Below are 25,611 nucleotides of genomic sequence, written 5' to 3'. Positions count from 1 at the left end.
CTCCTCTGAGACAATTAGGCCTGCTATATACAAATACAGTGGTCTTCCCTTACCCAATTTTGATTTCTGAGGTTTCAGTTACCTGTGGTCAATTATGGTCCAAAAATAGTACAGTACAATAAGATACTTTGAGAAAGAGAGAGTCCACATTCACATAACTTTTATTACAGCATACTGATGCATTTGTTGTATTTTATTATTAGTTATGGTTGTTAATTTCTTGCTGTGACTAATTTATAAATTAAACTTTATCATGGATATGTATGGATAGGAAAAAGTGCAGTATATACAGAGTTTGGTACTATGTGCAGTTTCAGATGCCCCCTAGGGATCCTGGAACTTACCCATCATGAATGAGAGGGAACGGCTCTGTGTTCTACGTGTAGCAACATTGTAATTCAGGGTGTTATGGAGCCACTGCGAGAAAGTATATGTGGATGGAAATTAGTGGTTCATGGGCTCATGTGATCATGCAGGTGGACTCCTGGAAATAAATGAGTGAGCTTTTGAAGTCAATTGAAATTGATCGGAACTTTTAATATAACCCCGTTTTTAATCCTGTACTGATGTGATCTGGGGACATATATGTTAGTTTCACAATCTTGTCCTGGGGCTAGAAGGATAGTTTAGAGTTCAAAAGGCAAGCATAGTCGGGAATTATCTCGGGATAAAAGGAAAACCACCAGCTAAGTTAAGAAGTCACATAGTGTAAGTTGTATTTGAGGAACTATAAGGAACCACTGGGCTCTGGTATACAAATTGGGATGGATTTGGGCAAGGATCATTTTAGGGCAAGCAATCCAGTAAGAAGGACATGACATTAGCTTACAGAAGAGACGGTAAGGACCTGAGGCAGAGCACTGCTGTGGGATGCACTCAAGAGACATGATAAAATTGCATTAACAGGAATTGGAAAGTGAAGAGTTGTGTTGTAAGCAAAGATGTGAAGCTCGTAGGCAAGACTATTTGTATCCCGGGTTTCCAGTAAACTAGCGTTGCCCTTATTGGAGATAAGAACCCCAAAGGAACAGGTATCAGATTAAAGTTAACCAGTTACTTTTGGACAAACTGAATTTAAGGTGTTAGGGGAAATTAAGAAGACAATGACTTGCTTGGAGTTGAAAAGATGAATTTAAAGCTCAGAAGTAACATATGGGTGTCCTCCTGATATGCAGGCTAAAGCCACAGGAATGAATGAGTTTACCAAGGAAGAAAAGAGCAGACCTAAGAGTAGGACATTCTTAATTGAAGGGACAGGTAAAAGAAAAGACGCAGGAAATTGCAAAAGAACAATCTGAAAAAGCAGAAGTAGGAGGTCAGACTTTGTGGAGACCAGGGAGCTTTAAGTCTCAAGAAGGAAGAGAGTGGTCACATCAGCAAGATAAACTGTGGCAGTACTAATCAGACCTGATGTGCATAGGAATCACCCAGAGATCTTGCTAAACGGAAAATTCAAATTCATCAAGTTTGAGGTGGGCATTAATTCTATAGGTCCCATGTGATGCATATGGCACTGGTCTGTGAACCTCACTTTGCTTTAGATTACCAGGATAAAAATGAAAAGACAGTTGCCTAGAGCTGCTTCTGAAGGCACCAGCTCTATCTGTTCCCACTTCCACTTACTGGTTTAAGTCTTAAAAAATTCTTCATAGAGAGATTACAATTGCAGGAAAGTCATCTTGTTTTGCTTATTTATGTATCCCAGGGTCTACAAGACACATAAATCTATGATGTCCCAAATCATAGCTTCTCAGTAAACATTTGCAGAATGAATACATGAATATAGCTCTGTACCAACTAGGACCAGAACTCTTTTCTATGGAAAGCAGTCAAGTAGGCAGTTTATTTATTGTGTTTTAAAATAAAAATACAGTAAAATGGACTTTTTCAAAGAATATACAATTCTGTGTACAAATACAGATTTGCATAATCACTACCCCAACAAGAATAAAGAAGCACTTTATTGCCACCCCCCAACTCTTCAAAAAAACTCCTGTGTGCTGTGTTTTACAGGCACCTCCTTCCCTCCATCCATCCTAATCCCTGGCACTCACTGATCTGTTTGTCATCACCGTAGTTTTGTCTTTTCAAAATTGGCATACTTGTCATTGGTTTTGACTTTTTAAATTGTCATACAGTGTGCAACCTGTATGCATACTGGTTGAGACTGATTTCTTTCCCTCAACATAGCACCACTGAGAGTCGTACAAGTAATTGTGCATATCAACAGCTCATTCCCAGTCATTGTTGAGTGGATGTACTGCAGTTTATCTCTTCCCTAACTCAAGGACATTTACATTGTTTCAATTTTTGGTAATTATTGAAGAGTTGCTATACATGCGCATAGGAAGTTTTTGTGTAAATATAGTATTTACTTCTTTTTTTTTTTTTGAGACAGAGTCTCGCTTAGTCGCCCAGGCTGGAGTGCAATGGCGCGATCTCGGCTCACTGCAAGCTCCGCCTCCCGGGTTCACGCCATTCTCCTGCCTCAGCCTCCCGAGTAGCTGGGACTACAGGCGCCCGCCGCCTCGCCCGGCTAATTTTTTGCATTTTTAGTAGAGACGGGGTTTCACCGTGTTAGCCAGGATGGTCTCGATCTCCTGACCTCGTGATCCGCCCGCCTCGGCCTCCCAAAGTGCTGGGATTACAGGCGTGAGCCACCACGCCCGGCCAGTATTTACTTCTTCAGAATACATACCTATAAGTGCGATTGCTAGATTGTATTGTATGTGTATATTTAACTTTTTAGAAACTGCCTGTTTTACAAAGTGACTGTATCATTTTTCACTTCCACCAGTAACATGGGAATTTCAGTTGCTCTGCATCCTTATCAACACTTAGTATTGTCAGTCTTTTAAAAGTCCCTCTAATTTGTGTGTAGTGGCATCTCATGATTTCAATTTAGATTTCCTTAATGACTAATGTACTTATTTACCACATATCCTCTTTAGTAAAGTATCGGTTCAAGTCTTTTGCCCATTCTTTTAATTGAATGGTTTATTTATTTGTTTTTCACTGTTGAATTTTGAGAGTTCTTATCCCTTCTGGATACAGATACTTTTTTGCAAATACTTTCTGTCTGAAGTTCATCTGTTTATTTTCTTAATATTTTCTTTCACATAGCAAATGTTTTGAATTTTGATGAAGTTCAGTTTGTAATTTTTTAAATGGATTGTACTTTTGAGGTCATGTCTTTGAACCCTTTGCCTACACTCCAGTTCACAAGATTTTCTCTTACATTTTATTTGGAAAGTTCTGTAGTTTTGCACTCTACATTTAATCCAACGATCCATTTGGAGTTCGTTTTTGAGTAAAGGGTGAAGTTAAGGTTGAAGGTTTTTTATTTGTTTTCACATATGAATGTCCAATTGTTCCAACATCATTTGTTGAAAACACTCTTTGTCTATTGTTGAATTGCCTTTGCAGTTTTGTCAAAAATCAGTTGGCCACGTACCAGTGATTCAATTTTGGTGACTTATTTGGCGACCTGGTGAGAGGGCTCTGCCTAATATATACTGTTATAGATATGATAGACATAAGCCAGTTTATCTGTAAACCGCAAGGTAGAGGAAGAATGAAAAGATGACAAATTAATTATAGCTGCAGTGGGAGCCATAGAGGCACAGATGGAAGCAGCCGAAGTCCCTCCATACTGAAGCTCCGGAACAGGAAGCCATGGACAAACTGGACAGCAGAGCTTAGTGGGTATGCTCAGACAGTAAGAGACCTATTGTGTGACTTCGAATGGTTCTGTATCTGTGATCTGTTTTAGCCAAGTCTCCATATCATGTTCCCTGAAGGGCTGAGGTCACCATTCCCACATGTGTACGATAAGGGAAGCAAGTTGCTCTCAGACACGATTAATGATTCCAAACCAGAGACACGTATTTTCAGTTAATAATTTGCTGATCAATTGTTTCCCTGTTTCTATGGAAGAATCATTAATCTGGCATTTGAAAACAGAACGTATGACTTTGCTTTTGACAGCTGGAGTTGAGTTTGTGGAGAAGCTGTCTCAAATAATTTTCTATCATGTGTATCCCTAATTATTTTCAGATAGCTCTTAAGGAATGAGTACTTTAATAAACTATATCCAAGCTTTTAAGAATGTGAAATTGCCATTTCAGAATCACCATTTGGTGAAATGTTGAGGCAATTTTTAGACTTTGACTATGGCATATTTTCTCCTGAATGTCTTGGTTTTCAAGTAGCATAGGTGGATCTAAGTCCTTTATCTCAGTGTAAAATTGAGCCTCAGGGAACCACATATGTTTCAAAGTGATTAATCTGCATAAAAAGCTAATTACCTGCAATTTTTAAATGCCTTTATTTAAGATATGGAAATGCATCAAAATATTTTAATTCACAGAAATGCTCAAAATATTTTAAAGCAATTTTAATCTTTTTTAAAGCTTCCATTGCTCAAGGTAAATCCTTCCTTCCTTCCTTCCTTCCTTCCTTCTTTCCTTCCTTCCTTCTTTCCTCCTCCTTCCTTCCCCGCTCTCCTCTCCCCTCCCCTCCCCTCCCCTCCCTTCTCCTCCCCTTCCCTCTCCTTCCTTTCCTTCCTTCTTGGCCATGAAGGTGTAACCTTGTAACTTCATTTACAAACTGCATATGACTTCCAATAGCTGCAGCATTAAACTTCCTAAATTGGGGCTTAGCTGAGAAAATTTCTTTTTTGTTTTTGAGATGGAGTCTTGCTCTATTGCTAGGCTGGAGTGCAGTGGCGTGATCTCAGCTCACTGCAACCCCCGCCTCCCGGGTTCAAGTGATTCTCCTGCCTCAGCCTCCGAGTAGCTGGGACTACGAGGCACATGCCACCAAGTCCAGCTAATTTTTGTATTTTCAGTAGAGACAGGGTTTTGCCATGTTGGTCTCGATCTCTTGACTTCTTGATCCACCCACCTCGGACCCGCAAAATGCTGGGATTACAGGTGTGAGCCCCCGCACCAGCCTGGCCTAGCTGGGAAATTTTCACACAAACGTTAATTGGAGGTGTAGTGAGTGTTTGTACCATTAACAGATTTCTTTTAAACATGATTACAATTTGTTTTAATCTTTGGCTTATTTTGTGAGGTTCTTCGCCATCCTTCACAGCTCATTACAACAATGGTTTTTTGTTTGATCCATTTCAATCTCAAAGTCGTTTCTGAAAACTGCTGGAATTGAAAAAGCTTTAAACAGTCATGCAGGTCTTTAATTGTAAATTAGTTTTGACAGGACTATGATGCAGAGGCCTGCCTGGTTCCAAAGTGATGCTAGCTGACAACTCCTGCCTGCTCCGGGAGCAAAGGAACATGTGGAAGGAATTGTTCTTTTACGTTTCACAGCTGGTCATTTCCTCTGCAGGGCAGCCCCTGACCCCTCTGAGAGATTCTGACACCCAGAAGGGAAGTGTTCCCACTGATGTAAAGGAAGTGGAGAACCAGTTTGACGCTAAGAAAAAAGGGAGGAGGGTGTGCTGAAAAGATCTGTGGGGACAGAGAGACGAGTCGGGCTTAAAACGTTTCCAGCAGGTTCGAATCTTTGCTTCATTGTTTCTTTTCATGAAGGAAGACCAAAATTCTGTTTATTTGGAAGGCCCCAAAACATTCTGAGTTTTTCTTAAAGCTATCTTTTAAATTTTTCTTTTTTTTTTAAGTGGAAGAGGCAACGAAATGAAGTTGTCACATGTGAATGATCTAAATCTAGGTTTGAGGAAAACTTAGAAATATCTGTTTACTGATCTACTCCAATATGCTGGTGTGTGAGATATGTTTCCAATTATGGAATGTGTGTGGATTAGATCAACAACATCAGATTGCAACTTGCGTTTTCAGGACATTTTACATTCTCAACATGTTATTTGGTCTTATATATTCATCACAGTCCATTTACCCTCTGTGTTTTTGCAATTAAGCAGTGCAGTAAGAAAACATAAGAGGGCAATTGGATTGTATTATTATTCAAACAGGTTTGCCATTTTTTTCAGTGAGTCAACATAGACCATTTCAAAAGTCAAATGATCAATCTTTTGGCAGCCACCAATGAAGTCATTTTCAAAGGTACTTTTTCTTCTTCTCCTTCTTCCTTTTCTTCCTCCTCCTCCTCCTCCTCCTCCTCCTCCTCCTCCTCCTCCTCCTCCTCTTCTTCTTCTTCTTCTTCTTCTTCTTCTTCTTCTTCTTCTTCTTCTCTTCCTCCTCTTCTTCTTCTTCTTCCTCTTCTTTTTCTTCCTCCTCCTCCTCCTCCTCTTCTTCATGCTTGAAACACCTTTTCAGAACACATACTTTTCTGAGTGCACTCTTTAAAGCGGGGAAAATTAATGCTTACTTTCTCCCTGCCCTCCGACAGCCCTAATCCCATTTTGTGAATGTGTGTGTATATGTGTTCTTTAATCTATTGTGGTAGATATGTTAACGAATGCAAACATGCCATGTATAATCAGCAGTCATTCATAAGAATGAACTGTTCATGATAATAATCCTATTTTTCTTTGGCCAATTTCTCTCATTTAATCTGTGGATATTCAATGCCTCAGAATTAGACAAATGTCTTTGCAAAAGTATGGTGCAGAAGTGAATATTGGCAACAGAGAATATTGTAGTTCTTGACTCAGTATGATCCACTGCAATTGACCTAACAGCTTGGGAAAATTACAACACTTCTAACTGGCCTGAGGAGCAGTGGTTTAGGAGGGAAGAGTTAATGTGGAGCTATGACAAGACACACTTAACTTTGGTCTCACTATTCAATCTGGACATTCTCAGAAGCATTCATAGCTAAATGCACAGTCTGAATAAGTTGGAAATAAGGAACTGCAGGAATAAAAATATACTTTTAGTCAATTTTTACTAACATGTGAGTTATGATGAAAGAAACCATGATTGGCTGGTGAGAATTTACTCTTTTAACATGATAAAGTAGCAGCCTATCTGATTTGGCTTTACAGTTGCTTCAGTTTATACAGTAGGTTTTATTATGGACTCTTTGTTGTATGTTCATAGCAGGTAGCATCTAATTGGCTCAGTACTGTCCTTTTCAAATTGATGAAACTACAAGAGGGAGTGAAAAATAAATGAATTGTGAGAACTTTTGCACAAATAAATGGGCTCATTAACGCTTTCTAAACATGCGGCTGGCTTTGGACACTTGAATGGTATGACCAACTTCTCCCTCTTCCAGTATCTGACTTAGAAGCATGCAATTGACTTTGCTCAATGTGGAAATAATTGAAATCAAGATTGGCAGAAAGAGACACTATTGTGTCCACAATGATCCACTCAATATGATTGGAGGAATCATATGCAATAGGAAATCCAAATTAGAAAACTAGGATTTTGAATGTGTTAAATTTGGCATCCTTTGGCATGAGGTAAAAGAAAAATTAGCCTCTCTTTTGAAATTATAATAATTATCTTAGAGAAACAAATCTGTTCTTGAATGGTGGCGCCCTGGCAATCATGCATGTGAGAAGTTCATTATTTGTATCACTAATATATGACACATTGTCCTTGAGTAGTTTATTACTAGAAGCCAAACATTTGACCCACCTTCATTTGCAAAACCATAGCTATTTTTTTGTTGTCGTTGAGATAATTTGCTATAATTAGTGAAATGGACATAGGATTTTAATTATTTCCTCAGAAACTTGAGCCTTTAGATTCTTGTAAGGTATTATGTTGGTGCAAAGGTAATGGCAGTTTTTGCCATTACTTTCAATAGTAATTACCGCCATTACCTTTGCACCAATCTAATAGAAACTTCAGAAAAAAAATCTTACAACACGTCTGCTTAGAAATAAAGGCATGGGAATTATGAGACTAACCTTAAAGATACAAGTGGTTCTCACAGTTAAGACGAAAAGGTTGTGAAAGCATAATTTAGTGAAAAACAGTACAGAAACCTAAAACACGAATTGTTCTCCTTTATTCTAATTCATGCTTTCTCTCCAAACAGATTCTTATTAGTTAGTTTCTCTGTAGTTAGAATGACATTTTTTTTTTTTTAAATCAGCAAGTGCATCTTCACCAGCATTAAAGTATTTTCTTTTGGACCATAATGAATAGTACATTCTTCTGCCTTCACCTAGGCTTTCAATGAAACATCTTTTATTTTCTTTCTCAGATTTTCAGACATCAGGTGTCATGTGTGGGGCTAATTTTCATGTAATAAAGTTTTAGCCAAGTGTGGTGAACTGGTTGTTGGGAAGACCAGAAATTCATCATCTTAGTACTTTTTTTTTTTCTCTGTAACACCTGTTATATGGGTTAAAACCTATAGTTGTTGATTATGTAGTTTGCAAATATTTTCTCCCAATCTGTCACTTGCCTTTTCATCTTCTTAACAGGGTCTTTCACAGAGCAAAGATGTTTAATTTTAATTAAGTCTAGTTTATCAATTTCTCATTTTATGGATCATGCTTTAGGGGTCAATCTACGAACTTTTTGCCTCACCCTAGATCCTAAAGATTTTCTCTTATTTTTTTTTTCTAAATGAAAATCAATTTTTAGTTATTTTTAATGTAACTATGGAAGTTTTAGTCAATTCATTTTTCCTTTGGATGCCAAATTCCTCCAGCACCATTTGTTGAAAGGTTATCTTTCTGCTATTGAATTACTCTTACACCTTTCTTAAAAACCAGCAGTTGGGCATATTTTTGTGGAATTACTTCTAGCTTCTCTATTCTCTTCTCTTCATTATGTGTCTGTGCTTATGCCAATGTCACACAGACTTGATTTATTGTAGCTATATGTAGTGAAACTTGATATCTGATAATTTCTCCCATTTATTTTTCTTTTTCAAGATTTCTTTAACCATTCTAAAACCTGTGCCTTTCCATATACATTTTTGAAAAAGCTTGTCTGTATCTATTTTTAAAAACCACACTGGGATTTTGGTAGGACTTTCATTAAATTTACGAAATAATTTAGGAAGAAGCAACATCTTTACTATGTTGAACCTTCCAATCCATGAACATGATATGTCTTCCCATTTATTTGGATCTTGCATGATTTCTCTTATCAGAATTTTGCAATTTTGAGCACAAATATCCTGTACATGTTCTGTTAAGCTTATTCGTAAGTATTTCATTATCAGTGGAACAACTGTAAAGGGTATTGACTGTTTTATTTTGTTTTCTGCAGGTTTATTGCTAGTATATAGAACTGTGATTGGTTTTTGTGTGTTGATTTTGTATCCGGCAACCTTGCCGAAGTCATGTACTGGTCCTTTGAAATTTTTGGCTAGATTCCTTGAAAATTTTCTATGTAGACAATCACATCATCTGCCAATAGCAATAGATTTATTTTTTTCTTTCTAACCTGTATATCTTTTACTTCTTCTTCTTGCCTGATTGTAGTTATTAGAAATTCCAGTACTGTGTTGAATATCAGGAGTGCATGTAGACATGCTTGTCTTATTCTTGATCTTTGGAGGAAAGCGTTCAGTCTTTTAGCACTACATACAATAACTGTAAGTTTTTTGGAGATGCTTTTTATTAACTTGAGATGTTAATAGTTACCTTCTATTTCTGTTATCATACACGGATGTTGTATTTTTATCAAATTTCACTTGTTTTAATAGATACAATCCTGTGATTTATCTTCTTTAGACTATTGATATGGCAGATTCAAATAATTGATTCATCTTCTTTTATACTTGGAATAAATCCCACTTGGTCGTAGTGTATCATTATTTTCATACATTGTTGAATTCAATTTGCTAATGTTTTGTTGAGGATTCATGTGTCTAATCTTCTGGGAGATATTGATCTGTGGTTTTGCTCTTTATGTTCTCTCTTTGTCGGGTTTTGGTGTCAGGGTTATAATGGCCTCATGAGTTAGGAATTGTTCCCTCCTATATTTTCTAGAAAAGATTGTGTAAAATTGATGTTTACTCTTCTGGAATTGTTTGGTAAAACTGTCTAGGGAAACTATCTGGATGTAGGGTTTTAACATTACAAATTCAATGTATTTAATAGTTAAGGCACTATTCAGGTTATCTATTTCATGTTGGCGAAGTGTTGGTAGTTTGGAGTATTTGAGGAATTGGTCCATCTCTTCTAAGTTGTTGAGTCTAAGAGCATAAAACTGCTCAAGGTATTCTTTTATTTCATAATGGCTCCAGTATCTGTAATGATATCCCATTTTATTCCTGATATTGGTGATTTGTATCTTCTTTCTTTTTATCTTTGTCAGTCTTGCTGGGAATTTATCAGTCTTACTGAATTTTTTGAAGAATCGGCTTTAAGTTTCATTGATTTTATTTTACTTTTCCTCTTTTCAATCGCATTGGTTTTTGTTCTTATAACTATTATTTTCTTTCTTTTACTTGCTTTGGATTCATTTTGTTCTTTTTCTAGGCTCTTGAGGTGAGGCTGTAGATTATTGATTTTCTTCTTTTCTGATGTAAGCATTTAGTACTATGAATTTTTCTCTCAACATTGCTTTAGCTACATCCCATTAAAGTTGCTATGTTGCAGGAGAATCGCTTGAACCCAGGAGGCGGAGGTTGCAGTAAGCCGAGATTGCGCCACTGCACTCCAGCCTGGCAACAGAGGAAGACTCCATCTCAAAAAAAAAAAAAAGTTGATATGTTGCATGTTCATTTTATTTAGTTCTAAATCTATTTTTATTTTCTTTGAGACTTCCTTTTTGACCTACAGATTTCTTAGAAGTACATTGATTAATTTCCAGGAGTTTAAAATTTTTTCTCTTGTCTTTGTGTTATGGAATGCTAGTTCAATTTAATTATGGTCATGGAACATATTCGGTGTGATTTTAATTCTTTTTAAATTCGTTGGAGTTTGTTTGTAGTGCAGGTATGACATTTGTGAATAATCCTTGGGGACTTGAGAAAGTATGTGTATTTGCTGTTGTTGAGTGGAGTGCTTTACATATGTGTGTGTATATGTGTGTATCTATTAATCTGCCTTTCTCATATTATGTTTGATGATTGTATTGTTCAAATCTTCTATATTATTGCTGGTTTTTTGGTCTAGTACCTCTATCATCTGATGAAAGGGGAATGTTGAAATCCTTAACTAGAATTTGTAATTTTTCTATTCTTCTTTCATCCATATCAGTTTTTACTTCATTCATTTTTGAGGCTCCACTATTTGCGTATAAGTATTTGATTGTTGTGTCTTACCTATAGATTGATAATTTAATTATTATATACTATTCTGCCTGGTAATTTTCTTTGCTTTGAGTCTATTTTATCTGGTAGCAGTATAGTCAATCCTGTTTTTTAAAAATTAATGTTGGCATGGTGGTATATATTTTTTCATTTTCTTCTTACTTCCGATCTGCCTGTTTCATTGAAATAATTAATGTTTGTTTTCTTATTGTTTCCCTTGTGTCTTAGTTTGTTTTCCCACTTTGCTTGCCTTCTTGTGTACCACTTTAACACTTGTTAGAATTCCATCTTGATTTATTTATAGTTTTTGGACATATCTCTTTTTGTGGCTTTCATAGTGGTTGCTCCGGGTATAACTGTATATACTTGTGACTTATCACAGTTGCCTGGTGTCAACATTTTACCACTTTGAATCAATTGTAGATACCTTACTTCCATTTCCGTTTCTTTACCTTTCCTACTTTTAAGCATTGTCCTGAGTGACAAGTGTTATAATTTTCACTCTGATCATCCAACACGATTTATAAAACTCATGAGGGACAGAGTAGAATACTGTATATCATAACACTTGATGCCCCTTTTATTTTGCTTTCTTTTCTTCCAGATGCTCCAAGATTTCTCTGTTTATCATTTCCTTTCTGTTTGAGAAACTTTAACAATTTTTTAAGGGTAGGTCTATTAGTGGCACATTCTTTTAGTTTCCTTTCATCTTAGAATGTTTATTTCTTCATTCCTGAAGGATGGTCAACTGGATATAGAATTTGTGGCTGATTTTTTTTTTTTTCAGTAACTGAACGACGTTGTGCTATTTTGGGCTCCGTGATTCAACTCGTGCTTCTAGGGCTCCCAGTCCTCTGCTGGTGATGCCTAAGAGGACAGAGTTTCCCTCGGTGTGGCCACCTGGTGCTTCTGGGTTAGGGAAGGCAGTCTCTGGCCTCAGGCTGATCAGAGGCTTCCTGTGGGAAGGGAACATCACACCCTGGGGTCTGTTGGGGTCTGGGGGCTAGGGAAGGGATAGCATTAGGAGAAATACCTAATGTAGATTACAGGTGGATAGGTGCAGCAAACCACCATGGCACGTGTATACCTATGTAAGAAACCTGCACGTTCTGCACATGTATCCCAGAACTTAAAGTATAATTAAAAAAAAAAAAAAAAAAAGGCTTCCTGTGTCAGCACTTGCAATAGGCCACCATTTGGCTACCTGTTGTCTCTCAATGGGGGAGGAACTCTCAAGTAGTAGGGAAGGATAATGCTTTCCCGGGAGGCAAGGAGGTAGAGAAGTTCCACAGTTGCTGTGGGACTCGCCTAGTGTTGTTCTGGCAAATTCCCTTTGATAAAGGAATGAACGTGCCAGCCTGGACCACTCTCTGCTGATAGGGTGAGGTCAGGAAATGTCAGGTCAGACTGGGGTCCTCTGTTGGTGGGGCAGCTTAGGATGCCCTGTCCTAAGTTGTTGCCCCAATTCTGGGGTCTCTCATTACTTTGCCTACCTCTTTACACCTTTTGGAATTCTCCTTTGATGACCTCTTGGATTAATTCCAGGGCTTATTTTGGACTTAGTGGGGAAAACAAAGCAGAATTGAGTTTGTGCCATCTTTTTCCACCTGGAAACCTTCCTATGATTTTTTATTATTTTTTTTACTAAGGGCCTTTCATCATTTTGAAAGTTTCTTAGCATTTTATTGAGGGATTGAGGGATCCAGAAGTTAAAAAAGTAGTAATTGTGGTAAAATATAGATAATATATTATTTACCATTTCAACCATTTTTTAGTACACCGTTCCGTAGCATTAAGTGGATTTACCATCATCCGTCTCCAGAATTGTTTTTTCATCTTGCAAAACTGAAACTCTGTACCTATTAAACAACTCCCCATTTTCCCGCTCCTAGCCTCCATAAGCTCTATGCTGCTTTCTGCCTCTATGAAGTTACCTCCTATAGGTCCGTCATATAAGTGGAATCATACAATATTTGGCTTATTTCACTTAGCATAATATTCAAGGAAGAAAGGAAGTTTTAAATTGGTAAATCCTGTTACTCGCTGAAGTGTTTTAAAGTAGATTTGTGAAGTAGAGTATAAAATTAGTAGCTAAGTTGAGATTTTGAAAGTTGTAAAGCCTGGTACATAGTATGAATGCAACAATGTTAGCTGTTACTATTACTTTCTGCAGGTTTTTTTTTTTTTTTTTTTTTTTTCCTGGAGTCTCCCTCTGTTGCCCAGGCTGGAGTGCAGTGGTGCAATCTCAGCTCACTGCCAGCTCCACCTCCCGGGTTCATGCCATTCTCCTGCCTCGGGCTCCCAAGTAGCTGGGACTACAGGCACCCACCACCACGCCCCACTAATTTTTTGTATTTTTAGTAGAGACACGGTTTCACCATGTTAGCCAGGTTCTCAGCCACTAGCTGAGAATGTTATCAACTCATTACCTGCATTTGGGTAATTTCTAGGTTATTCACTGTTAATATCCCAATTTGATCTCGATCTCCTGACCTCGTGATCCACCCCCTCGGCTTCCCAAAGTGCTGGGATTACAGGCGTGAGCCACCACACCCGGCCTCTGCAGGATTTTATTATCCATGTTTCTTCTCTCTAGTATGAATAAAGTCTGCAGTGGGTTGTTGATTCACATTTCTGTTTTTGTTCTTTTTTGTGCTATTTTTTACTTTAAGAGCATCACCCTGCAGCCCTTATCTCAGTCTGCCTGTGGGAGATGTGCAAGGATAGACAGAGAGAACTCAGATGAGTCCAGATTCAATGGAGGAATGGAACCTGAATATGGGAGGCAGAGAGGCGTAAACTGAGATTTTGACTCTCATTTAATGTCCTGTGTCAAGTTCCTTAATCTCCGGGTCTTTGTTTCTCAGCTTTAAAGGTGAGATAATAGGTCCTGGCATTATAAAATATTGGTAAATTGCTAATATTTACTAATATAATATGCAATAATATTAATAATTTATAATATCAATTAATATCAATGATATGATTGTATTATATATTAGTAAATTACTATTATATTGGTAAATTATTAATATTATGTATTATAAATTATTAATATCATTACATATTAGTAAATATTAGTAATTTACCAATATTATATAGTGTCAGGGCCTGTTATCTCCCCTTTCTTGGTGAAGAAGCAAAGACTCAGAGATTATACCATATAATATTTGTATTACATTTTTGTAAAGTTTTGTACACCTGGTAGGTGCTCACAAAATCATCATTGTGTTACTGAGTTGACTCTCACAATGGCAGACACACAATTGCGTGTGTCTACACTCTGTTTCACTGTGGTGAAACGACTCGCTCTATCTCTATGTGTAATTTTCTCTTAGCAATAGGAACTTAGTAGTGGGTAAAATAATGTATTTTTCCAAATAGCTTTGGATGTTCTAAGTTTAGTGAAAGTGTTAACTGATGATAACCAGGGAAAGCTCATGAGCAGCATATTAAAATTTCTGCATTCTTTTATTGTGCTTAAGATGGAGAGTTTAATATTTTTGAGAATCAGAAAAAAAGCTGACTTTCATAAAAGGATAGAATCTTAAATATGGCAGAAATGGATGACATTTAAAGATTATCCTTGAGAAGAATAATGAAGTATATTCCTGCTCTTACATTATAATCATATTTTATTAGGTAAGATATACATGTAGGAATCTATTTTTATTTTAAGAATGCAGGCCGAGCACGGTGGCTCAAGCCTGTAATCCCAGCACTTTGGGAGGCCGAGACAGGTGGATCACGAGGTCAGGAGATCAAGACCATCCTGGCTAACACGGTGAAATCCTGTCTCTACCAAAAATACAAAAAAAAATTAGCCGGGCATGGTGGCGGGCACCTGTAGTCCCAGCTACTCGGGAGACTGAGGGAGGAGAATGGCGAGAACCTGGGAGGTGGAGCTTGCGGTGAGCCAAGATCGCGCCACTGCACTCCAGCCCTGGCGACAGAGCGAGACTCCGTCTCCAAAAAAAAAAAAAAAAAAAAAAAAAAGAATGTAAAATAAGAGATTGCAACTAGATTGGGATGATGACAAAACTACTTACAGGCAATAAAGTTAATCAAAATAAATTAAATAAGTAACACATGCAAAAGTTTTTGTCAACTGGAAAATGTTTTATAAATATAATGCATTATTCTCAATCAAATAACTGCTGGAATTCATAAATAGCACCAAAATGTGACATGGGCTGTGGACCAATGTGGAAAGATCGATCCAACCACTCAGCCAGTCAGTGGTTTGGACAGAGTGAATGTAGGGATGGTTTTCTTGCATTCCTGCTGCCAACTATATTAAAATATCCCCCAAATATTAAACCACTAAATTTCTTCACATATCTAGAAAACCAGTTCATAAAATATTAGGTAATCCTACCTTTTAGTAAACATCCTAGGCTTTGGAGATAATAATCCTGGCCAAACCTAAGCTCCATTTTTATAAAACTTGCCCTTTGTCACCAGTTACATTTTTGAAGATCAGTTTGTTCATCTGTACTTCCCAAGATGAAAAGAGAATTTCTTGTTTCTTGCCATTATGACACACATTTATCTACTTATGTTGGCAGCATCCATGAACTGTTCATAGGTTCAAACCGTGCCACCAGCTGAGAACGTTAACAACTCATTACCTGCATTTGGGTAATTTCTAGGTTATTCACTGTTAATATCCCAATTTGATACTTGGCTATAGTTTTGAATGTGGTTAGAACATTTTTTTCTTAACTGGAAACTAGATTTTTAAAAGTCACATTTCATTAAAAAAATGTTAAGCATTGATTTCTCATGTAGATAAACTCCTTAATACTAAGATTTTTTTCTGTGGTTACAATCATGGTCATTGCAACATGTTAGTTATTGAGAATTTGTAGTTTGGTGCTTATTTTGGCCTTTAAACTGTTCATTTGTACTGTGAACTAGATTATGTGCTTCTAACTGTCAGTTAGCTGAATGCATTTCAAGTCAATTTACTAAAATAGTCACTGTTAAGCGGTATATTTGGACAGAGTTGACACCTTTGACATTTTCTAAAATGGCAAAAATAACTGTATTTAAGGGTATGATTTATGAATGCTGTGTGCCTCCACAACTTCTATTTGATTATAGTTTTCAGGTTAGCTGCTGCAACTCTTTCCATAAACTGCTGAAAGGGCACCTAATTAGTGCTGTGTGATCAGATATTTAACACAGACGGACACACACAAACACAGAAAAACATAATATCGATCCCCAAAACAATGACCCCCTTGTTGCTTCTTAGAATTGCCTTTGTCAATGGAACAGTTGGGACCACAGTAGAAGCAGAGAGTAAGGAAGAAGTAAGATTGATAGCATGAAACGGCCTTTATGAAACACATACTCGTGGGTATAAATAAGAAAAGCAACTTGCAATGATTAGAAAGTATTTTGAATCCTTAGTTGTCTTTTAGATTGCTGGCCTCTATTAAAAACTTCTTAAAATAATAGATAGGTTTAATTCCTCAAGCAAAAGAAAAATTATATCATTTTAAAGATTTTCCATATTTATTATATAGATGTGACTTGACTATGGGAAAAAAAGAGCAAATTCTCATGTATTGCAAGTTTTAAATGTACCAGGCTAAGGTTTACTTAATTAGAACCTCGAGGCAATAAAGGAGCCCTTTTTAAAATTCTGTGATTCTTAATATGCTAAATAATGCAAAGCTTCGACTCTTCAAGCATGAGACACACATCTGGCAGCTTAACATTTAAATTACAGGGGGGAAAACCCTCACTTCAGTAGTAATTTTCTCAAAGAAAAGAATAAGGAATGGATTACAACTAAATTTAATTTCTTTTTAAATTTTCATCTTGTCTAATTGCAGGCATTTTTCTGGGTTCTTTGTATTTATATATTTTTACACATATTTTCTGTAGATTTTATTCATCTTTAATTTGAGATGCTTCTCACTATTAGAGCTCTTGAAAAAATGCGGTATATTTTACATAGAAAATTGTCTTGAGAAATCTATCTGATCTCAAGTAATAAAGACATGGTATAGAAAATAAAAGGAAAATGGATTTCAGATACCCATAAAAATATTTTTGGCAACATTTTTCAGTTGGCTCCACTTTCAAGCTTTATTTTTTGTTTTCAGTATTAATGTTTTCTCTGTTTTGTCATTTTCTGACTGGTTTTTCATGCAAAAGTTATTATAGGCAGCATTCTTTGTTTATATTTCTCCAAAGGACAGTGTCAGATCCTTGATTAATTTTACAAAGGTCATTTGGAAAAACCATTAAAAACATGCCAAGTAAAAAAGATTAGCAGAACACAGGGAAAATACACTTTTATAAACATATGCATTTATACAGAGATAGGGTGTTGTAACATTATACAGTTTTGACAAGTGTTTTCCTTGTGCACCTCATGTATTATTAAAAATATGACTGTTCCATTTATTTTTTCTGGGTGATACCAGCTGACACGTTCCCAAGGCATCAGCAGGTTAATGTTATTTGTAAACATTTAATCTTTTTCTCAATATACAAGGATCTGATAGTTAAATAGAATAGTAGTTCCATAAAATAAAGTGGATTTAAAGTGGACTTTCAAAATAATTAACCAATATTTGCATTACTAGCATATAACATGGGTGCTAGTTAGCTCATGACAAATTCTTATATTCATTTCTATTTTCTAATTAAAAAATTTAACAATATTGCAACCTCCAATTTTAGCTGTGGTAGAACAGTTGGTTCCACGCTAGCTCTTCTGCTGTAATCAACCATTACAATGGAAAGAATATATGGAGCAACTGCATTGGAACACTGCCATCAGAAGGCATGACTGTAATCCCTGAAAGAAGAGAAACTGATAAGCAAACGCTATGCGGTGAACAGTGACCCTCTAACTGGGTACAATATCCTAACTGTAGAGAAGTAGAATGAAGTCCAAGCAGAGAAAGTCCCACTGAGCTCAGGAAACAGAGTTCACCATTGCAGTTGAAACAGCTGCAGTCTGCAAAGTAGAACAGAGAACAGGAAGATGTCAGTATAAAAACTTCCCTCCCATGTTCTTGGTTGAGGATTATGCTGTACTTAACCACAGTAAGGCATACCAAGGCTTTGCTCAGTGGCTACTTGCTAGAGGCTCCCGTAGACCTGAGAGCAGAACAGACATACTAGAATTCAAACAGAGGTGGAGTTCAAGCGCAACCAGAAGAGGCATGTTAATACCTCATTATCAGTTTGGTCAGAAAATTAGGATACCAAGTGTCTGCATATTAGACATAAAGAGCACGCTCTAGAGTAGCTTACTCTACACCCACCCAAAGAAAGCCCAAAACAAGCCCTGACAGTGTAAGCAGAGGAGTTAGAGCTTTGAGGTTGAGCTTTGTCAAGAAAGAGTGGCTTGGTGGCTTGGAAACCCTTGGGTGTTTGTTTGTTTGTTTGTTTGTTTGTTGGACCTGCTGTAACAAAATGTAAATTCAAGACTACAGGAGTTTAAAGGAGTCAGCCAAAAATTGAACTGCCTGCTAGAAAAAAATATCAACACCTTTCAGAGGAAGATAAGAGAATCCAGAGTCTTCACCAATGGCCGTTATACAATCTACAGTTACTACACATGCAAAGAAATGAGAAAATAAGAGCCTTAGGCAAGGAAAAAAGTGGATAAAAATAACACCAAAATGATTCAGACATTAAATTTAGCATGGAAAAATAGTAAACTATCCATTGCAAATATGTTCAAAAATTTAAAGAGAATACTTTTCACTCATGGCCTTCATGAGTGAATAGACAGGGTGTCTCAGCAGCAACATGGAAATTATAAAATAGTAACCAAACACAGAACTGAAAATCCAAGAATTAAATGATAAATTTATTGCATAGGCTTAAGAGCAAATTAGGATGGCAGAAGAAACAATCAGTGAACTTGAACACAGTGCAATAGAAATTAATCTGAAGTAAAGAAAAGAAAAAGGTGGGAGAGGCCAGGTGGTGGCCTGGTGGTGGCTCATGCCTGTAATACCAGCACTTTGGGAGGCCAAGGCTGGCGGATCACAAGGTCAGGAGATCGAGACCATCCTGGCAAACACAGTGAAATCTCAGCTCAACTAAAAATACAAAAGTTAGCCGGGCGTGGTGGCGGGCGCCTGTAGTCCCAGCTACTCGGGAGGCTAAGGCGGGAGAATGGCGTGAACCCGGGAGGCAGAGCTTGCAGTGAGCCAAGATGGCGCCACTGCAGTCCAGCTGGGGGAACAGAGTGAGACTCCGTCCCCCCACCACCAAGAGAAAAAGAAAGGAAAAGGAAAAGAAAAAGAAAAGAAAAAGGTGGGAGAAAAACGAAGAGAGACTCATGGGGCAACATCACATAATTTGACATATATGTCAATAATGGGAATCTTAGAAAAGTATAATGTAATGGGAGAAAATATACATTAAAAAGCGATGACTGAAAATTTTCCAAATTTGAGGAAATATTTTGACTTATAGGTTGAATACACTCAGTGAACCCCAGAAGAGTAAATATAAAGGAAATCATACTTAGGGATATCATAGTCAACTGCTAAAGATCCAAATTAAAGTGAAAATCCTGAAAGCAGGAAGAAAGAAAAAAAAACATGTTATAGATAAGGAAACAATAATGTGAGAAATTGTTGACATTGTCAGAAAAAATAGAGACAAGAAGTCAATATAATGATATATTTTAAAACGAGGACAAAGAATGTCAATTCACCAATCTGTATCTAGCAAAAGAATCCTATAAAAGTGGAGGGTGAAATAAAGACATTTTCAGATGAAGGAAAGCTGAAATAATTTTTCTTCAGCAGATCAGCACTATAAAAATGTTAAAAATGTTCTTTAAGCTGAAGGAACATAATACAAAATGATCTATACAGGGGAATAGAGGGATATCAGAATTGCAGTATATGTGTAAATATGGAACACTAAGTTTTCTAATAATTTTCTTAAAATGTAATTACTTTTTAAATAAAATGACATTGTAAGATGGGGTTATAAAGCATGTGTAGATAAAAGATACGACAATTGCTCAAAGGATGAGGGAGTGGGAACTGGAATTATACTGTTGTATACTGTGTAGTGAGAAGTATGAAGTGGGTAATGTGAACTGTCAGGTATAAAGTGTGGCAGTCTATAACACTGACTCTAAATATTGTGGGATAATTTTAGGATGCATACTGTTAGTCCTAAAGCAAACAGTACCAATCCAAAAAATATAGCCAAGAAAATAATAGAGGAAACAAGATGAAAGACTAAAAACATATAAGAGTCACCCAAAATAAGGCAGGAATGGGTCAACAGAACAAAAAAACCCAGAGAGACAAAGCACAAATTAATAGCAAGATGTCAACACATACACTCAGTCATATAAATAATTACATGAAATAACAAGATTAAATAAATTAAAAAGCAGGGATTGCTAATACGGATTTAAAAGCAAGACTCAACTATATGTTGTCTACAAGAGATGCTCTATAAATTTAAAGACAGAAATAAGTTGAAAGTGAAAGGACTAAAATATGTATGCCATGGGAACACTGTATGTAAGAAAGCTGGTGTGGCTACACTAATATCTAATGTTAGAAATCTAGTAATAGACTTGAAAACAAAGATAAAGAAAGGGGAAGAATCATTAGGAAGACATACATTCCTAAATATACACTGAATGGCAGAAATTGAAAATTCGTGAAACAAAAACTCTTTTTCTTTGCTGGCATATTTATCAAATGATCCAGCAATTCCACTCCTATGTATTTGCCCAAGAGAAATGAAAACATTTTCCTACAAGAGTATTTGGATATGAATTTTCATAACAGCCATACTCAGAGTCAAAACTTTGAAACACTTAAATATGAAGAATCAATAAATTGTAGTTCATTTGTTAAAGGGAATACTACTCATCAATAGAGGAATGAAATTCCCATACAAGCAATAACACAGATGAATCTCAACTACTGTTCTGAGTGAAAGAAGCCAGAACCAAGAGAGTCAATACTGCATTATTATATCTATGTGATATTGTAGCAGAATTCTAATTTATCATGCTGGGGATCAGATCACTGTTTGCTAGTTCTGTGTGTGTGTGTGTGTGTGTGTGTGTGTGTGTATCTGTGTGTATAAAGGGTATAGGAGAACTTTTTTAATGTGATGCAAAAAATGTTTTAGATTTTACTTGTCTTGGGAGTTACATGGAATTATCCATTTGTCAAAACCCATTTAATTGCACATTTAAAATATGTACATTTTATTGTATATTAATTGTAACTTAACAATTCGATTAAAAAAATATATCAGTTGGATTCTGGTTTTCTGGAGTTAGCCAGAGGAAATGCAGGGTGTGTAGTAACAAAGTTGCCGGGGACATCCTCATCTGATGCAAGCTTGTAGAAGCTGCAAGGAGTGAGGTGGCCCTTGCCCTGTGCCCTAAACACCATGTAGGATTTGGGTGACAAGGTGAGAGCTTGTATGAAGGGGGTTTGCAGTGAACTCTCAATAGTCCTCCTGTATCTTAGCTCCCTAGCTTCTAGTTTTTTGGGTGGAATTCCTGAGTCAAAGAGTTTGCTTATTGTAAATGCTAATAGATGTTACTAGTCTGCTTTTCAAAAAACTTTTAAAAATACATTTTGACAAGCAACATATAAGAAAATCAATTTCTTTCCAACCTTTTTCTTAAAATGGCCTTTTTCTTCTTGATCCCCCTCCAGGCCTTCCATCCATACTTCCCTAACTCTTCAATTCACCTGCCCCATATAACCCATTTTATTTTATATTTAATATAATGGCATATTATATATATTTTACATATAATATTAAAAAATTATATATAATATAAAAATATATAAAAGAGATTATATATAATCTCCTTTTTGTGCAGTGATAAAAAGTACCTCTATAAATGTACATGTCCCTGTGTGTGTGTCCGTGTGTGTGTGTGTGTGTGTGTGTGTGTGTGTCTGGTTATATGGGGCAAGTAAATTGAAAAGGAATCAGGGAACTGTGAATGGAAGCCCTGAAGGGGAATCTAGAAGAAAAAGGCCATTTTAAGAAAAAAGGTGGATGTATATTTTATGACTTGTAGAGATGACCATAATGTCTTATTGAATGGAAAATAAAAATTTGCAAAAAACCAAAAAGCATATGCCATGAATTTATCTCAGTTGAGTGTCTCTCTTTCTCTCCCTTCATCCCCCATCTGCCTGCACCTGCAGAGGTAGAAAGCAATGAAGGCTCAAGCTAGGGTTATGGAGAAAGGGAGGAAGAAATGGCCATTAAACTACTGAACGAGGTAGAAGATAATGTGACAAGGCATTAGATGTGGATGACAATAGAGTAGGAAAATTCAGGCAAGACAGAGAATTTTGAGTCTGGGTGGAAGGAGAATAGCAAAGTCATGAAAAGAGATAGAAAAATACGAGAAAGGAGCCCTTGGATAGGAACGCGCGTCAGTTGTGTTTTGCATGTCTGAGCCTGAGGTGTTGGCAGGACCCCAGATGCCACGTCTACCCACCTGGCAGTGGGAAAGCATGCAAGAAAATCATACAAGTACCCCAAAAGTTCTTTGTTTATTTATATTTTGTGTATGTATGGTTTGACTATTTAGTGTGAAAAGGTTTTGTGAGCTTATAAGTAAAAGGAGAAACAATGAAAGAAAACATTGATACACAGGACTATATAAGACTGAAAATTATATCTTATTTATATACACACAACTCTCAAAGAAATTAAAAGACACGTTGCAAACTGAGAAAAATATTTTGAACCATCACATCAGGTAGAGTAATATCTTTAATATGTAAAGATAAAAATTACAAAGAAAATATTAAATGTTATAGCTGAAAAATTTGGGGAAATGGCATGGAAGGGAATCTACATAAATGCTCTGCAAACATAAAAATATTCAAATGTATTAGATTTCTAGGATTTCCAATTAAAACAACAACGAGATTTATTATTTTATCCACTAAGCAGACAAGTTTTGGCAAGCGTGTGGATAATTAGATACTTTCTTGCATTGGCCGTTACAATATAAACTTTTATAATTCATTTTATAGAGCAAAGACAAAAAACCTTAAGCATTTGATTTAGTATCCCTGATCCTGAATACTCATTTCAAGAAAATAAGCACAGAAGGACAATAAAATTTTTGTAAAATATGTGCAACATGATATAAATATTAACCAAAGGGGGCTGGTTAAATACAACCATATTATGTATTACTGTTCAGTCATTAAAAATTACACATTGGGGAATATTTAATAATCAGTAAAAAACACAATATATTAAGTGTAAAGAAGGATGCAAACTACATATATGATACGATCACAGTTTGGTAAAATATTGTATTATAGATACATTTATATAACATATAATAATTTCATGACACATATGACATAAATATTACATAGCATATATAAATAATTATCTAATATACATATATTGCTATTTATGTTTTTATAAATAGGAAGATCTGTTTTAAAGCAAAGAATATTTTACATGAGAACCAAGAAAATATTAAAGACTTTTAGGAGTCTCTCTCTTTGATAGAGACTTTATTACCCTAACAGGCACACCATCACTACATTTTAGTAACATATAGGGATGTAAGTCCTGTTAAATTAGAAATTATTTCTAGTAGGGAGATTTCTAAGATGGTCTTCCAAAGATGTTCAAGATCTAATCCCCAGAATGTTTACACATCAGCAGAGAGATTATCGGGGTGAACTTAATCACATGAACCTTTAAAACTAGAGAACATTCTTATGCCGGTGGCAGAAAAAAAGGTTAGAGAGATTCAAGCAAGGAAAGGACACAACCAGTTGCTGCTGACCTGAAGGCCATGGGGATCCCATGGAAATTAGGAGAAGAGAATGAATTCTGCCAACTTTCAGTAAGCCTGAAGAAGACTCCAAGACTCAGATGAGGGCTGCAGCCCTGGCTCACACATTGATTTTTGGCGTGGTGAGACTTAAATAGAGTAAGCAGCTGAACCTTGCTATGCCCAGCTGAGCCACAAAAAATGTGAGACAATAAAAAGATGTTGTTTTAAGTCACTAAGTTTGTGGTAATTCATTCCAGCAGTAATAAAATGTGTCCAATGTTTAAATGTGTGTATAAGTAGAAAATGTGGTGTGGCTTCTCAAGTAGGATACAGCAGAAGGATGAAATGCAAGGCCTTGGTGGTCAAAAAGAACTGGCACTGAATTTCAGATTTTCCTCTAATTGGCTGTCTAATTTGAGGGAAGTTCTTTGATCTGAGTCTCAATTTCCAAATGTATCAAATGGGGGAATGGTAACTATTTTAACGTGTGTGTGTGTGTGTGTGTGTGTGCGTGTGATGTAAACAACATAATATATACAGAGTTCTTAGAAAATACTAAAAAATGCATTCTATTATTATTTCATATTTATATTCGTTATTCCAGCTAGAAATTATACACTAAGAATTTAAATTATAAGACTTTAAAAAGAATAATACATTAAAAATATATGCTAAATATATAAATAGTGTAATATTTAAATAATATTTAATGTAACCATCAAGTCACCCATTATAATATATAATAATATGTCAATTATATATAAATATTAAATTAATCATTAGATTATAATTACATATTATATACAATATATAATTATATATTTGTTTTAACATATGTTTATGTATGTTTTATATGTTTAATATAATGTTTATATGTAAACATTATATAATCATGATTAATTAATATGTAATTAATTTATGATTAATATAAATTACTAATATCAAAATTTTATATTTAAATAATATATTTAAAACCTAAATAAAAATGTTTTCTACACTACTTTTCCTTCTCCTCCCTTTCTTATTGTCATTTTGACCATAACAATCTCACTACCAACAAATGCTGTTTTAGACCCAAAGAAAGGTAGCTCTTCCAGGGATCTATGTGACTGAAGTATCAAGTGTCTCAAAGAAGACGTGCCTGATCCATCTGAATTTCCATGGAGAAGGATATTTCTCAGTATCTGCCTTTATCTTGGTGCAGGACACTGGAGGCAGTGTCAAGAAACACAATGAGACATCACTTCCCAAAATGCTTGCCCCACACAGACCTAGACTGGGGATCAAGAAGCTGGCGGGGTCACCCTTTGGGAAGAAAAGATTTCTGAAGCATGCAGACACACAGTCTATGTTCTCAGAATCTTACACTTCTTAAATCTCATTGTGAAATGTCTACAAGGGGCCAGGCGCTGTGGCTCATGCCTGTGCACCTAGCACTTTGGGAGGCCAAGGCGGGCAGATTGCCTGAGCTCAGGAGTTTGAGACCAGCCTGGGCAGCATGGCAAAACCCCTCTCTACTAAAAATACAAAAAATTAGCCGAGTGTGGTAGCTCATGCCTGCAATCCCAGCAACTCGGGAGGTTGAGGCAAGAGAATTGCTTGAACCCAGGAAGTGGAAGTTGCAGTGAGCTGAGATCATCGTGCCACTGCACTCCAGCCTGGGCAACAGAGCAAGACTCTGCCTCAAAAAA

General features: G+C 36.3%; 1 protein-coding gene across 1 annotated transcript in view; it reads left to right on the top strand.

The window, feature by feature from the left end:
* Nucleotides 1–25,611, top strand: part of LOC126952358 (uncharacterized) — a gene marked incomplete at its 5' end in the record, with an annotated part of 317,885 nt that overhangs the window by 121,991 nt on the left and 170,283 nt on the right. The window contains one exon of the mRNA XM_050786815.1: nt 1,176–1,257. Coding sequence (XP_050642772.1) covers nt 1,176–1,257 — 82 coding nt within the window. The remainder of the gene's footprint in view (nt 1–1,175; nt 1,258–25,611) is intronic.

This window comes from Macaca thibetana, chromosome 4, assembly GCF_024542745.1.
Source record: "Macaca thibetana thibetana isolate TM-01 chromosome 4, ASM2454274v1, whole genome shotgun sequence".
NCBI classification, from domain to species: domain Eukaryota; kingdom Metazoa; phylum Chordata; class Mammalia; order Primates; family Cercopithecidae; genus Macaca; species Macaca thibetana.
The sequence above is the reverse complement of the archived record's forward strand: the minus strand, read 5'-3'. Positions and strand labels throughout refer to the sequence as shown.